The following is a 15,678-nucleotide window of genomic DNA, read 5'->3' on the forward strand; positions in this document are numbered from 1 at the left end:
GACCCTTGACCCTGGAACCTAAATACTCATGGATTGCATCCCTGGTTTGTCACTAAGATGAGAAGAGCTGCCACGGCTGGAAACACTAAATTTCATCATCCTGTTTGCAGAATTAGGGCCACAAAGGCTGCCGACCACTTAGATGCTCTAAGAATAAGGTGGCCATCTTTCCAGGGTGGGAAAAGCATCGGTCTCTGCTTCCTTTACTTCCCAGAAGGTCCTGACCGAGACGGAGGCGCGGGGGAAGAGCCGGAGGGAAGGGCGGGTAGGGAGGCCCGCACCCCAACATGGCGCCCGCCCCGGGCCCGCCGTGCCGTGTTTGTACACAGGGGCAGGGCCTTTGTGTGGGCCACCCCGCGAGTTTCCCGCCCAAGGGGGCCTCGGCCCTCTCCTTCCACTTCTGTTCCCGCGGTGGCAGCTGGGCGCGCCTCGTCGCCGTCGGCGCATGCGCGCGCGGGAACCCGCCCTCCGGGCTGGCGCACGTGGTCCCGCGGGCCGGCGTGCGTGCGCGCGACCGCCTAGCCTCCCGCGCCCGGCGCGCCGCGAACCTCTCCCTATGCGCCAGGCCAACGGGCACAGCCGCCGGAGCCGGGGCGGCGTGCGTGCGCGTGCGCGAGGGGTCACGTGGGAGCGACGCAGCGCCGTTGCCCCGCCCTCCCTCGGCGCGCGCCGGCGTCGGCTGCGTCTCCGGGCATTTGAATTGCGCTTCCGCCATCTTTCCAGCCCTCAGTCAGACGGGCTCGGAGACGCTTCTGGAAGGTAGTGGAGCTGGGGCGGGGGCTGCGGTGCCGGGGCGGGGGCGGGGATCGGGGCGTCCCAGCGGCGGCGGGAGGCGGCCGTGAGGCGGTGGCTGCGTGGGGACCCCGGGCTCCGGGAGGAGGACCTTCCTTCCTATCTGGCCGCGAGGGCGCCGGGACCCGAGCCGCGGTGGGCCGGGCGGGCGGCCGGGGCGGAGGGGAGGCCGGGCGGCCGGGCCGCGGGGCTGCAGGAGAGATCCGGCCGGGGCGGGCGGGCGGAGGGCCGGGGGGCGGCCGGGGCGGCCCGGGCTGGCCGCGGGCCGTGACCGGGCGCTTTCCGCGCCGGGGCCTCGGCGCCGAGCGGGTGCGAGCCGGGCCCCGGCGGCCGGGGGAGCCGAGCCGGGGAGCAGCGCCTCGCCGCCATCGCCGTCGCGCGCCCTCGCGGCCCCCGCGCGCGCGTGTGCGTGTGTGTGTGTGTGTCGGGGTGGGGGTGGGGTGCGGGCTGCCGGGCTCCGGGGTGGAGGCCTTTGTGGGCCCGGGCACGTGGGGCGGGTCCGGCCATGCGGCCTCACTTCTTTCTCCTTTGCCCGCAGTAGCATCGCGATGGCTGCGCAAGGAGAGCCCCAAGTGCAGTTCAAGGTGGGTATCCGAGGGGGTCGGGAGGAAGGGCGGCCCTAGGAACGGGGGCCCCGCGTCCGGACGGCCTTAACGGCGGGCTCTGCTTCGTGACCGCGGCCGGGTGCCGTTGGCCCGCCTCGCCGGCCAGCGTGCTGGTGCTGCGGCAGTGCCTTCGGTCCCCTGACAACCGGGGGGGGGGAGGGGCGGGAGGAGGGGGCGAGCCCCGCCCTGCGCGCGGGGAAGCTGGGCTCGGAGCTCCGCCGGTTCGGGTCATTCGTGAGATGGGACGGGGCTGCTGTCTTAAGATGCTTTGTCTTAGGTGTGCTCAGGGGGCATGTAGGGTACTTCCCTGTGAGACGGCGGTCCAGAGCACCGGGACAGTCTCTCAGTCCCGAGGTCCTGAGACCCGTTCCGGTGTTTACTTCAAAGATGTGTTTCCCAACAGCTCGTATTGGTTGGTGACGGCGGTACTGGGAAAACTACATTTGTGAAACGCCATCTGACTGGTGAATTTGAGAAGAAGTATGTAGGTACGTGGGGGAAACGATGTGTGAAAACGTGTGGGAGACGGATGAGGTCACTGACTAACTTTCCACGCTTATGTTCCAGCCACCTTGGGCGTTGAGGTCCATCCCCTTGTGTTCCATACCAACAGAGGACCCATTAAGTTCAACGTATGGGATACAGCTGGCCAGGAGAAATTCGGTGGACTGAGAGATGGCTATTACATCCAAGGTAGGTATCTGCCTCGTAACCGGCCGCCTTTGAGAGGATTTGTAGCTTCCCGTCCAAGGCTGCTTACAGGTCATCAGGTCTGTCCCGGCAGACACGTGCCTCATGCTGACTGGCCATTGCGCGATGCGCTTCGGTTCAGGAGGTGGGCTGGCTCCTGAGAGCTGACCCTCGGTCGGAGGGGAGGAGGTCCTGTGAAGGTTGTCTGGTGCCATTTGATTGCATGCTTGCGTCACCGTAGGCACTGTTTTGAAAGAGGTGATGCGATGTATGTTGAGGCTCTTAATTTAAAAACTGGAAGCAACAGACAAGGTGTTGCTGCAGCCCCAGTATTTGAAAACTTAGGTTTGGGTATATATTTTGGTGGTAGTCGATGATCATTTCTTCTGCACTCCATTAAAAAGGTAGTAAACAGTTTGACCAGATCCTGGACCAGAGGCACTAGGCTTTCTATCTTATAAAATGTGGTATAAGACCAGCCGGTTTCTTTTTAATTTCACTAGGTCTTGCAGAATATTTTTTTCAGAGTGCTTGATTTTAAAAGTGCAAAGGAAACAAATGCTTCTCATTATACCCAGCAAAAAGATGAACAAAGAAAATGCTCAATGTAAGACTTTCTCTTCCCATGAAAATCGTTGGGAATCTTTCCATGTCTTTTGCCTTACGAGAGTGCGTACAACTGCAAAGATTTTTCCTCTCCCCTCCCCGCCCCCATTCTTTACCTAAAAATCTGTTTAATGTATCACGCATACTCAGTGGCTTACCAGCTTTATCATGGCTCTTTCTGCAGGTCAACATAGGGACTTAACTGAGCTTTTAAAAATAGGCACAGTATATCCTAGTGTGTTCAGCCATTTAAGAACGTTTTGAAAGAGTAGATTGCTAGATCCTCAGAATATGGGAGGTGAGTTCCCTGGAATGCTGATTTATCGTTGATCTACTGGATACTTTTTTGGGATGAGGCAGAACTTACGAAGTATTACAGGTAGAGAGATTTCATATGGTAAGCTGGTCTTTCATGGTTTCATGTACAGTAAAATGGACGTTTAAATAATACTGTGTATTAAAATGATTTGAGATTTTTGGAATTGGTAGAGATCTTGAAAATGAGTAGAGAAACGTGGCTGACCTGGAGTTAGGCCTGAGACTGTGAGTCCATAGTTCTTAGCATGTTTCATCCATGTAGCAGATTCTTAGGCCGACACTAATCTACTGTAAATGCTCCTTTCAGCCCAGTGTGCTATCATAATGTTTGATGTAACATCGAGGGTTACTTACAAGAACGTGCCCAACTGGCATAGAGATCTGGTACGCGTGTGTGAGAACATCCCCATCGTGCTGTGTGGCAACAAAGTGGATATTAAGGACAGAAAGGTTAAGGCAAAGTCGATCGTCTTCCACCGAAAGAAGAATCTTCAGGTATGGTTCTTAGAACTTACTGGATTTATGATCCTTAGGTAAATTATGAGTCCATTAAAGTGCTTCATCAACATCTTTGATGTGTGGGTTTTTAAAATTAATTTTACCTCTCATTTAAACAGTACTATGACATCTCCGCCAAAAGTAACTACAATTTTGAAAAGCCCTTCCTCTGGCTTGCTAGAAAACTGATCGGAGACCCTAACTTGGAGTTCGTCGCCATGCCTGCTCTCGCCCCGCCAGAGGTGGTCATGGACCCAGCGTTGGCAGCGCAGTACGAGCACGATCTAGAGGTACGGTGTGTGCGGCTCGGTAGTGAATGCTTCTAGGTTCCTAGTGGTTTTCACCTGGAGCATGACAACGTTTTCATCTCTGTGTCTAGGTTGCTCAGACAACTGCCCTCCCGGATGAAGATGATGACCTGTGAGAAAAGTGAAGCTGGAGCCCAGCGTCAGAAGTCTAGTTTTATAGGCAACTGTCCTGTGATGTCAGTGGTGCAGCGTGTTTGCCACTTTATTATATAGCTAAGCAGAACATGTGCTTAATGTTTGGTATGCTGAAGGAGATGAATGGGCTTTGGAGTGAATGTGGCAGTTAAAAAAAAAAAAACTTCATTTTTTTGGACCTGCATATTTAGGTGTTTTGGAACACAGTTCTTTCCTCCTTAAGTTTCAAATATAAGACTGCTACAGTCACATCACAATATTCAGTGGTGGAATCTTGTTTGTTACTGTCATTCCCATTCCTTTTCGTTTAGAATCAGAATAAAGTTGTATTTCAAATATCTAAGCAAATGAACTCATCCCTCGTTTAAATGAGCATTTTAAAACCACTAACAGGGAAAATTGTGCCATGTTAGTATCTGAATTGCCTTTGCTATTACTACTTAATTTGAAGTCTGTTAGGTTAAATTCTTCTAATTTTCTGTACATGTGAATCATTTCACACAAATGAAATGACAGGTCAACAGTATTGTATTCGGTAAGTCGTTAAGAGGTGTAAATACTGTCAATGCAGTCAGGCTAAAATAATACCTACCCCACCTGTCTTTTGGCCTAGGTAGTTTCACACCTAGGGAAGAGCTTGTTTGAGATTTGTGTGACCTGTCAGAATAAAAGTGGTACCTGTTTTAGACGTTTCAAATAGAGATCTTAAGAATTATAGTTGCTTTTATGGCAAAAGTAACCATGTTCTAATGTAGAGCTTCTCAAAGTCTGATGAAACCATACAGATGGTTGCGGGAACTTGAGGGACGTCTCATCTGTTAAAAATGAATATAAATTGTGCGTTTACTTGCCTTTTGTTTCAGCGTTAACATGTTTAACGTAAAGTTGGTATGCTAGGAAGATGTTCCACGTTTACCTGCTGTTGTCAAGTACTCCCAAGCTTTAAAGATGTCAAAGATTAAGGATTTCATTGGACACATCCCAGCTTTGGTGGTTTTTCTCCCCACAAAGAATTTTTGTGGGCGGTGCAAGGACACAGCAGGATGCTGCAACAGAAAAGTAGGGCTTAGATTGGCTTCTCAGTGAAGTGAAACAAGACTGCCAAAGTCTCAATAGGTTAACCACTTATGTTCGTATGGTTTCCACATGTAAACATGAATTGAGTCCGTCTTGCCTGAGTTTGATCCCATCGACACCATACTGTAGCAATTAGAAGTCAAAATAAGAGCTGTTTTGCTCATGTAAGTACTACTGTACTATAGTGCAGTTTACCAAAGTTCTTTAGGTGTCCAGTTATCCTTAAATGATTACTTTCCTACCTAAAAAGGTAGGGAAGGATCACGTCAGTATGTGGAGAACTGAAATATAAAGGGTACAATTGGATGCGTTTTAATTTGTTAAAATATTGAATAAATATTAATAGATTGACTTACAGATTTGAATTGCTGTATATGCTATGCTATATTCAGAACCAGACTTTAACAGATGTGAAGTTTCTTCCCATGATCAGGATGAGATAACTTACACGAAGGGTATGTGTGTGTAACCTCATGTAGAATGACAAATACGCTGAATCTTAAATGTAACACTTAAATCTTGCAAGCTGCTTGGAGGTGGGAGAGAATTTACGTCATTCGTCGGAAGAAAAAAATTGCCAAATACATTGCTTCTACTTTGCCTGGATTTTCTGAATCATCTGGTGTTCAGTTATCTTGCGGGGAATGCGTTTCTGTCTCTTTTATACAAATGGGGACTTTTCCCCTCAGTTTGAAATCTGGTCTCTAACACGGGGGAACCTTCAGTTGAAAGCCAAGCTAGAAATGGCTTCTAAGAACAGAATTGGTCGGAGTAGAAGCACACAGTGATTTTGAAGACAGTCTCGTGATGTGCCCCGGCCAAGTTTTAAGACCCCACAGAATGGGTCTTTGGTCCCATCGGTCTCAATACCTAGGAAAGGGCAGAGATGGCCGAAAACGCATTGAACTTGTAAGACCAGTTGCCTGGCTGATCGTGTGCACCAGGTGGTGAGAATTTCTGGTCCCTTTTGTAAAAGCATCACTTAAAGAAATTGTGTCTGACTCGGGAGTCGTGCCTCGGAGACGAGTGACATTACGTATCGAGGACGCCTTCAGATGCCTTCAGGCGTGTGGGAGCTCTAGGCGCCCTGCCTGACAGTAACCTGGGCACATGCTTCCCACCTAGAGCCGTGTTGGGGTGAAAGGCGGCCCTGGCCCGTTGCACCTTCCCATTAGAGCGCCCTGAGCGGTCCTTGGGAAGTGGCTCGGACCTGATCCACCTGATCCGCAAGGCCTTGCACGCGTGGGTCCTGCCTTTCTGGGCTTCGCAGTGTTCTTTTGCAGAACCTCCTTTCTCGTTCCTGAAGTAAGCCCACCAGTTAAGTGCTGCAGCTCCTTTACAGCTCACGCGTTGGGTTTTAAACTGGGTCGGGGGGTCCCTGCCGTGGCCGTATCACTGGACCGCCTCGGCCTCGGGCCGCATCGGATGGTAGATTTGTGTTAGAGGTGGTCTCCTTCGGCGGCCCAATCGCCGTGGGGCCAAGGAGCGTGTCTTTTTGCTCCCTCATGTTCCTGGTGTTATTAAATCTCTGAACCCTGAGGAGGAAAGGAACTTAGGGGTTGGAGGTAGGGCTGGGGTCGATGGGATTAGGGTGGGAAGGGGCGGGGGTGGGGGTTACGCCATTACAGTCTGGTGGTTTTGAAGTTTTTCCCTCCCGGAATTCGTAGTTTGCACTGTCTTTGGTCCTTCTATTCCAGTTTGTCTTTACAGGAGTGGGGAAAGGGGGGCCCGTCGGGAGCTTTGCCAGTTGTCGAGTAACTAGGTTAGGACAGTGCTGTTGCATGGTCTGGTGCCTCAGGTTGGACCGTAGGAAGTGGAAGAGGACCCTTGAATTGAGTTGGTTTTCAGTCAGCCCCCTGCCTTTAAGAAGCAAAGGAGAAGCCACCCCAGATGGATATCTTTCTGTAATGTGGGCAGTTCACCCCCTAAATTCTGAGCTCCGTGACCAGGGATATCATGGCTGGCCAGGCAGCTTTCGTCTTGGGAGGCGAGTGGTCAGGAGGCACCTGCAGAAATGTTAATGACCGTAGTGAGTACTCAGATGGAACCTTAGACAACGCTGTGAAAGCATGACAGGAATTGAATCTGAGTCTTGGGAGGAAGGGCGGTGATCTGAAGGTATTCGAGAGAGAAAAGCACGTGAGGCAAAGGGAACAAAACCCCGGGGCAGAGAACGTGGCTGGAGAGCCATAGACAGGGGTTTTCAAGCCCAGGTACAGATTTCGATACTTGGGACACCGTGGGGAGCCCCTGGAGGAGGGTCAGAGTGACGTTTCAGAAGCTGTGGCAGCAGGAGTGGGCTCCCACGGGCCAGTGACAGTCCAGGCTTGCCCCACTCAAGTCCATTCTCGACTTTCGCTGCAATAGTTCGGAGAAGGGAGGGTGACACCGTGGACAAAGCCCCTGTTCATCCAGCAAGCATCTCAGCGAAAACTAAATTGAATAAATACCGGCTGGGAGTGCCAGGCCCCCTCTTTTTTGCTAGCCACCACACTCACGTTTCTTCCCCAACTTCGTTGGGGTATAATTGACACAGATTGTGTGTGTTTGCGGTGTGCACTGCGGTGGTTTGATATACCGTCCACCATCCATCACCTCACAGTTATTTTTTGTGTGTAGTAAGAACATTTCGGATTTCTCTCAGCACGTTTCAAGCGTACAATGAAGCAGTAGTAACTACAGTCACCATGCAGTCCCTTTGATCTCCAGGCCCCATTCATCTGGCATAACTGAAACTTGGTGCCCTTTGACCAACATCTCCCCATTTCCCTCTCGTGCACTTCTCCGCAGCCCCTGGCAGCCACCTTCCTACTCTGCTTCTACAAGTTCACCTTTCTTTTTTAGATTCCACATGCGCCTATTGCCCTACACTATTTGTCTTTCTGTCTCTGGCTTATTTCACTGAGTATAATGTCCTTGAGGTTCATTCATATTGTAAATGACAGAATTTCCTTCTTTTTAAGGCTGAACAATTTTCTGTCATGTATGGATGGATGGATGGATGGATGGATGGATGGATGGATGGAAGGATGGATGGATGGATGGATGGACGCATAGATAGATATATACACACACACTACATTTTCCTCATCCATTCATCTGCCGATGGACACTGAGGTTGATTCCGTGTCTTGGCTGTTGTAAATAAATTTGCTTCTTAAGACAAGGGGATCTTAAAAAAATTGAGCTTCCCCAAGAGTAGCGGTGAGACTTAAACCTATTTAAAGTTACGAATTCAAGGCCAGTTGTTTACAGACAAAACTATCGGTCAGGCGAGATGGTTATGTTGTGATCCCCTAGGCATGAAAGATGGGAAACCAAACTGTTAGGAAGCATCCTTTATTCTAGACAACACTGAAGCCAGCCTGGCAGAGTGAACTCATGGGCCATTTGGGGGTGAGTAACGTCTGCTTTTTTATTTCCTCATACGTCTGACCTTTTTTTTCCCAAAGAGAAAAAAGTCATATACTTTATGGATTAAAAGTTTAGGGATTTGAACAGCTAAAACATACACAGCCACCACATTTTCTGTTTACCATTCAGAGGTAACTTGTTGACATTTCGTCGACATTTCAAATCTTCCTTCAAAGAGTGGGATTGATTATACTATAATATGGTTTCATAAACATTTTCCACTCTCTATTAGGGGCTTTTCCACATCAGATGGTTTTACACCACTTTGGGTAATTACCTAGTAACCCACAGCGTGGATGGGCCATCCCATGGTCAGACACATTCTTTTGTTTGTTCGGGTTATGTTTCTCTGTTCTCTGCTCTTCGTTTGGTTTTCAGAAAGGGTCTAGCTCTTATTTCCAAATGCATTGAGCTTCCACGTCCTTTCACCTCCATGTACTACTAAAATCGTCATGTTTCTAAATTGTAACTTTTGAAGATGGTGGAAAATCAAAATTATTTTAAAAACCTTTTGCATGTGTGTTTTGCCATATCTTCAACTTTCTGTCCCCGTGTCTGATCGATGCAAGATGCGAACATACTAGTCTGTGCTGAACTAAACACGTTTTATTAAATAGTTTCCCTGCCGCTACTTATTCTGTGAATTCATGTTTTGTGTTTTCACAGACACTCAAAGTGAGGTGTGTACTCTTACCCCCTTTTCAAGTGTTTATATTGTGTTATGCTCCAATTTGGAGCTCAGAAAATATTGACTGGTGATGGGATTGGATTATAGGGAGAAGATCTGGAAGAAGAGTAGGGCTAACCAAAGAAAACTGCCCTGAGGAAAAAGGATGTGGAAAGCTTAAATCTCAAAAACAAAACCAAAAAACCACATGATGGTCCAGTTCTGGAAGGGAGCTAACTAGTTTCTTTTTGTGAACAATTTTACCCCTTCAGGCATAATCTTACCTTTTATGAATAGTTGCCAGTAATTAAATACTGGGGCTAAGGTGGCCTGTTCTTTTTTATTTTTAAATTTTTGGTTGCATTGGGTCTTTGTTGCGGTACGCAGGCGTCTCACTGCGGTGGCTTCTCTTGTTGCGGAGCACGGGCTCTAGGCGCGTGGGCTTCAGTAGTTGTGGCATGTGGGCTCAGTAGTTGTGGCTCGCAGGCTCTAGAGCACAGGCTCAGTAGTTGCGGCGCACGGGCCCAGCCCCTCCGCGGCATGTGGGATCTTCCCAGACCAGGGCTCGAACCCGTGTCCCCTGCATTGGCAGGCGGATTCCTAACCACTGCACCACCAGGGACATCCCAGCCTGTTCTTTTCTAAGACCACGTTTGGCCGTTTGGTTGCTATCAAGTCCCACTGGGCCTACTGAAGAAGGATGAGTGGGTAGGAAATATAAGGTGTCTTGTTACCTGAGTCTTCATGATTTGAGGCCCTCTACTTACGGGATTGTGTTAGAAGGTAAACTTTGTCAGCACACAGAACTATTAATAAACTGGTGACTTAAAACTCTAGTTCCTAACTCAGTCATCACTTCCTCTGAACACCTGGGGGCTTCTGCCTAGACCCTCTGCCACTGAGGCCTCGATTCCAGAAGCAGTGCCACTGTCTCTGCCCTTGCCGGGATTAGGAACGCTGTCTCTCTGTGGCTACTTCTGCCTCAAAGCCTGGGGCTAGAGCAGCCAAGAGGCAGAGTCCCTCAGACCCTTTCGTCTGGTTGTGGGAGATACAAAAGGGGATGCTTGGAAAGAGACGGGCCTGACGCAGACCCAGAGCAAACCTGGGCTTCTGTTCGCACGGCAGCAGGGCCGAGGTGGGCGATGGCCTTGGGGTGATCATTTACCCTAATGATCACACACTCTATTAAAAAGGATTATGTACTTTTCAAATCATTGCTAATAACCAACTTATTCCCATTTTTTCCATAACTGCAACGAACATTTTTGTATATATGGTTTGAACTTTTTTTCCTTAGAAATGGGCAGGGGATTATCTGGTCGCAGTTTATGAAAATCATTGTGTTTTAAAAGGCGTCTGATTTGCAGCAACATGGATGGACCTAGAGATGATTGTACTAAGTGAAATAAGTCAGACAGAGAAAGACAAATACCATATGATATCACTTATATGTGGAATCTAAAATACGACACAAATGAACTTCTCTACGACAGAAACAGACTCACAGACATAGGGAACAGACTTGTGGTTGCCAAGGGGGAGGGGAGGGATGGATTGGGAGTTTGGGATTAGCAGATGCAAACTATTATATATAGAATGGATCAACAACAAGGTCCTACTGTATAGCACTGGGAACTCTATTCAGTATCCTTTGATAAACCATCATGGAAAAGAATCTGAAAAAGAATGTGTGTGTGTGTGTGTGTGTGTGTGTGTGTGTGTGTATAACTGAGTCCCTTTGCTGTACAGCAGAAATTAACACAACATTGTAAACCAGCTCTACTTCAAGAAAAGCATTTTTAAGAGGCATTGTCAGCCGCCTCTTCTGGGGCCTGATTTATTTTTTTAATATCTGACATCATTTTCATAATTTCCTTTTGCTCATTTTGAAATATTACGGTTACAGTTTTAATCTTTTTTGAGGAGGCCTCTTTCTGGCATCATTTCCTTGTCTGCAGGTGCGTTATTTTATTTGCTTATTTTCTCTCTTTCTCTTTCAGATACTGTCTTGTATGAGGTTCCACCATCATCCCTTTCTCTTGCTTATCTTTGGGAGCTTAGCGTCCTGCACTTTCAGAAGGGAGGGGTGGATTAGAGCCGATTTTCTGGGGGATTCGTGATGTTTAAGAAATAGCTCCCTACTTGGAAATTTCCTGGTTCTTACCCTTTCCTGCTTTTATTTGGACTCTGGTTTTCCTTTTGCTTCTTGTCCCAGCCCTGCCTACTTGGGAATCCACTCCTAGAAGCTTCTGCTCAGCGTGGGACTGTGCCCGCTCAGGCTGCTGTAACAACGTACTTTTCCTTCCTCACAGTTCTGAAGGGTTCTGCAGGGTTCAGCTTCTAGTGAGAACTCTTCCTGGTGTGCAGACGGCCCTTTGTCCTCACAGAGCCTTTTCTCTGAGTGCTCTCCGGAGGGAGAGAGATCTCCCTCTTCCTCTTCTTATAAGGCCACCAATTCTATCCCATTACAGCCCCACCCTCATGACCTAACTTAACCTCAGTTACCTCCCTGTAGGCTCCTCCTCCACATACAGCCACCCTGGGAGTTAGGGCTTCAACACGTGGAGTTTGAGGGCCACGAACGTCCAGCTCATACAGCTTGTTAGTTTCACGTATTCATAAGCTAAAGATGCTCCAGTCCCTGCTGGTCCTCGAAGCACCACCTTCTGGTGTGTGGGATGCCTCTCAGTTGCTGTTCTCAAGCCGGCCACTTTCTGCCTCTCAGTGACCAGCTTGTTGACTACTTTGGGATTCTGCTTTCAGACCCTGCAGCGGCCCTGTTGTCTTTTCTTTCCCTTTTCCCATCAAAGGTGCTGGTACTAAATGGACCATCCAGGAGCCAGTGATTTGTCCCCAGCCTGGTTTTCTGTTTTTCTTGAGATGCCGTAATACTTTTTGTTTTGCTACCCTAGGTTCTCTGTCAGTTTTCATAGGCAGAGGCAGAGTAAAACTCTGCCACCATGGCCGACATCATAATCCAAAGTCCCACCTGGGAAATATTTCTGCCCAAAAGGTTAACCTGAAAAATCGATCGATCAAGCTCTTAAACGTAACCACCGATTTATAAAAATATGGGATCAGAGGAATATGTCAAATCACACTGTTCAGATCAAGTCTGCAAAATCCAGAATATGAAAAAAAACTGAACAGAACAAACTCCTTCTAGGAAAAAAAAAACAAACCAAGGGAGAAATGATAGCTTAACAGACACTTAAGATCAACATGAATTGGAAGCAATCTGTGGCCCTCGTTTGGATATGGATTTTGACAAAGTCTAAAAAATTATGTGTTTGGTAGACAATCCAAGAAATCCGAGCATTGATTATATATTTGATGACCCTAGAAGGAGTTACGGTTAATTTGGTTTTGCTCTGATAAGTTTTTTGGAAGTCTGCTTTGGCATATGGTTGAAAATTTCTGTAATGAAAATCTAACTGATAAACGTTCTGCCTCAATCTTTCACCTGATAGCTTTAGCAGTCATTGACCAGTTCTAGATCCATCGGTTCACTAGGGATGGAAGAAAGGCCATTTCCTCGTTCTGTCACTCCTCCTAGATTTGTTGGCTGGCCTCTTTATCAGGAATAACTTCTCTTCGTCAACTGTTTGGTTGCCCTGAAGTATGGTCCATGTGGGACAGACAGAATAAATACTTAAGTCCTGTCCTCCATAAATTGTCTGAGTAATTATTTGATGCTGACCAATGAGGTTCTGTTTTTTCTTTGTCGTATCATTAGGGACACATATATTTTAATATATTTGGTATGCTTCGATATATTGTAGTCCTTACGTTCTTTTTTGATGGTCAACTTGTACTATCTTTATCCCTTGGCGACCACATCCAGTTAGTTCCTGTGTAATTTTGATACGACCCTTCTCTCTTTTAATAACATTTTTGCTTGAGGTGGGACAAGATATCCTAGGTCCTTCCATACATTTCCTGTTGCAGACCTCAGATTTCTCCAGGAAGTCCTAGAGAGACGCTCGTTAGAGCCCAGAATCTGAGCGCTAGGACCGTTTGTTGTTACTAGTTTGTCATTGCTTCTAGCCTTTCAATTGACAAAGACAGGAAACAAGTCTTTTCTGAAAGGGAAAAATAGTTCATACTGTTATTTTCAAGTAAACATTAAGACTGCACTTTTTACTTCTTTGATTTTATAGTTACATCTTTTTATGCTGAAATCTTGGTTTTTAGCACTGTTAATGCTTTATCCTACTGCATCTCATAGATCTAGAATAACAATGCCAATTTTACCACTTATGAGAATAACACTGAATGTAGTTTACAATCTCCTTCTGTGTATGTGTTTTCTTTCCCACTAACAGCATGTGGTCAAAATACAGTGTTTTAAAATCACTTGAAATAATTCTTCTCTTTTTGCTCATACCATCAACTTGGTACAGAGTTAGCTTTGCTTATTTCTGTTTTGGCCACAATCATTGTTAAAAAGTTATTCATTTTACAAACTTTTTCATAAAAATTTAGATTTTTTCTTTCTCTTGAGATTTGGAAAGATCTGGGGACCCCTCTCCTATTCCCACGTGGATGGGATGGGTTCTCTTGGTGGTCAGTACTCCCGCTGCTGACAGATTTTTGTGTATTTGCTTACACCCAGCCCAGGCATGGGTTTGTAGGCATTTGAATTTGTGAATTCTGTTATAAGTGGTACTTCATGGTTTTAAATCATCATTGCCTGTGACTGAGACAGAAAACGTATCTGCTTTAGCAGTATTTCCATTTGAGAGTGTGTATGAGTGTGTGTGTGTGTGTGTGTGTGTGTGTGTGTGTGTGTGTAGAGAGGGCTCAGTACATTTTATACAGTTTTTATGTAACATAGAAAGCAGTAGATCTTCAGGTTTTAAAAGTTTTTGTTATTTTCATTCTATAGAAATTGAGTGGAGTTTGAAATAGTGGGACTCTCAACTTTATTTTAGGACCTTTATCTTTATTTTAACGAGAAGCCAGCACAGAGGGAATGGTGTCTGTATAGGTTAAGTGTGGGGGACCTGGCCTGGCCTCGACATCCAAATCCGGAGTCGGATTTTTATGTCAGACGATTGAGAATTGTCGCAGGAGGATGAAGACGACAGGCTTGGAACAGTGCTTCTGGTAGCAGCAATATCACTGCGATGTTGAGAAAGATGCAGATTTTGCTGGTTAGTGATCATTTGAAGATTAAATCACCAAATATTTGGCAATATTAAATCCTTACAATACTCTCGTTTAATAAAGCTCTTTGATTTATGTCCTTGTAGTCTAATAGGTATTAAAAGTAGTCGCCTGAGATGAATGTTTAAAACAAGAATCAACATTTTCAAGTGAAGAGTGAAAAATGATTACGGCTTTATTTTGAAAAATGAAACCAAAAATTATGACAAGTTTTCTATCTAACGCCATTGAGTTTGTAACTGAAGTTATGTACTAGTTCTCCAGAAATGAACTGTGTTCACTGGGGAGGAATACAATTTGTATGGTAGTTAGGGTCTGTGCTTCAAGTCACACTTAATTTTCACAGCATAATCATAATTTTTTTTGTAAAAATATCTGATTAGGCCTTGATTAGTCTTGCAGGATTTGAATCCTTCCCTTTTGGGGCACCGATCACCCCTGTTGATTTCTCTTCTGCAATTGTAGCTGGTCAAATTCTGCCAGATAACTTATGTTTTGGTAACCTTGCATGAAATTTGGGCAGTTCTTCAACATGCCTTTTATCCAGTTTAACAAACCTTGCATCTGTTGCAGGACTTAAAATTGAAGGAGATTTTTACTACTACTGATTTTTAAAACAAAATAAATTTATTTATTTATTTAGTTTTGGCTGCGTTGGATCTTTGTTGCGGTGCACGGGTGTCTCATTGCGGTGGCTTCTCTTGCTGCACAGCACGGGCTCTAGGTGCGCGGGCTTCAGTAGTTGTGGCACGTGGGCTCAGTAGTTGTGGCTCGCGGGTTCCAGAGCGCAGGCTCAGTAGTTGTGGCACACGGGCTTAGTTGCTCCGCGGCATGTGGGATCTTCCCGGACCAGGGCTTGAACCCATGTCCCGTGCATTGGCAGGCGGATTCTTAACCACTGTGTCACGGGGAAGCCCTGCTGCTGAATTTTTACTGTAATTCCATTAGTCGGAGAGGGCTGGAGTCACTAAGATGGGAGGTGTTTGCCTCCTGGCTTGGGCCATGACAGATGCAGGCACTAAGCAGGGAAGGATGTTCAGGAGTCATTTTAAAAATGGTCATTTGTGGGACTTCCCTGGTGGCGCAGTGGTTAAGAATCTGCCCCCCCCCCAATGCAGGGGACATGGGTTCGATCCCTGGTCGGGGAACAAAGATCCCACATGCCGCGGGGCAACTAAGCCCTCACACCGCAACTACTGAGCTCTCACGCCTCAACTAGAGAGAAGAGACCCGATGCAGCCAAATTAATTAATTAATTAATTTTTTTAAAAAAGGTCATTTGTGAAAAATGTTGTGTTTTGGCGTTTGACCCCTTTCACAACCTCTTATTAGGAATATGGGGTGATGAGGCCCTCCTGTACATTGTTTGACTCTCAGAGTGATCCTGTCACCAGACAAG

General features: G+C 46.9%; 1 protein-coding gene across 3 annotated transcripts; it reads left to right on the forward strand.

Annotated features, from left to right (window-relative positions):
• The first annotated feature begins 651 nt into the window (after positions 1–651).
• RAN (RAN, member RAS oncogene family) lies at positions 652–5,648 on the forward strand. Of its 3 annotated transcripts, none has more exons than XM_079942434.1 (7): positions 652–759; positions 1,331–1,376; positions 1,801–1,885; positions 1,965–2,090; positions 3,319–3,506; positions 3,629–3,799; positions 3,889–5,648. In XM_079942434.1, the coding sequence occupies exons 2-7, from the start codon at positions 1,341–1,343 to the stop codon at positions 3,931–3,933; spliced, it is 651 nt and encodes a 216-aa protein (XP_079798560.1). In that variant the 5' UTR covers positions 652–759; positions 1,331–1,340; the 3' UTR covers positions 3,934–5,648. The 3 variants fall into 3 exon arrangements, with proteins under 3 accessions (XP_079798560.1, XP_079798561.1, XP_079798562.1); XM_079942435.1 differs by having other exon boundaries at positions 680–759; positions 1,334–1,376; XM_079942436.1 differs by lacking the exon at positions 652–759 and adding an exon at positions 906–927 and having other exon boundaries at positions 1,334–1,376.
• The last annotated feature ends 10,030 nt before the right edge of the window (positions 5,649–15,678 follow it).

Source organism: Stenella coeruleoalba (genome assembly GCF_951394435.1).
Source record: "Stenella coeruleoalba genome assembly, chromosome: 14".
In the NCBI taxonomy this organism is placed as follows: Eukaryota; Metazoa; Chordata; class Mammalia; order Artiodactyla; family Delphinidae; genus Stenella; species Stenella coeruleoalba.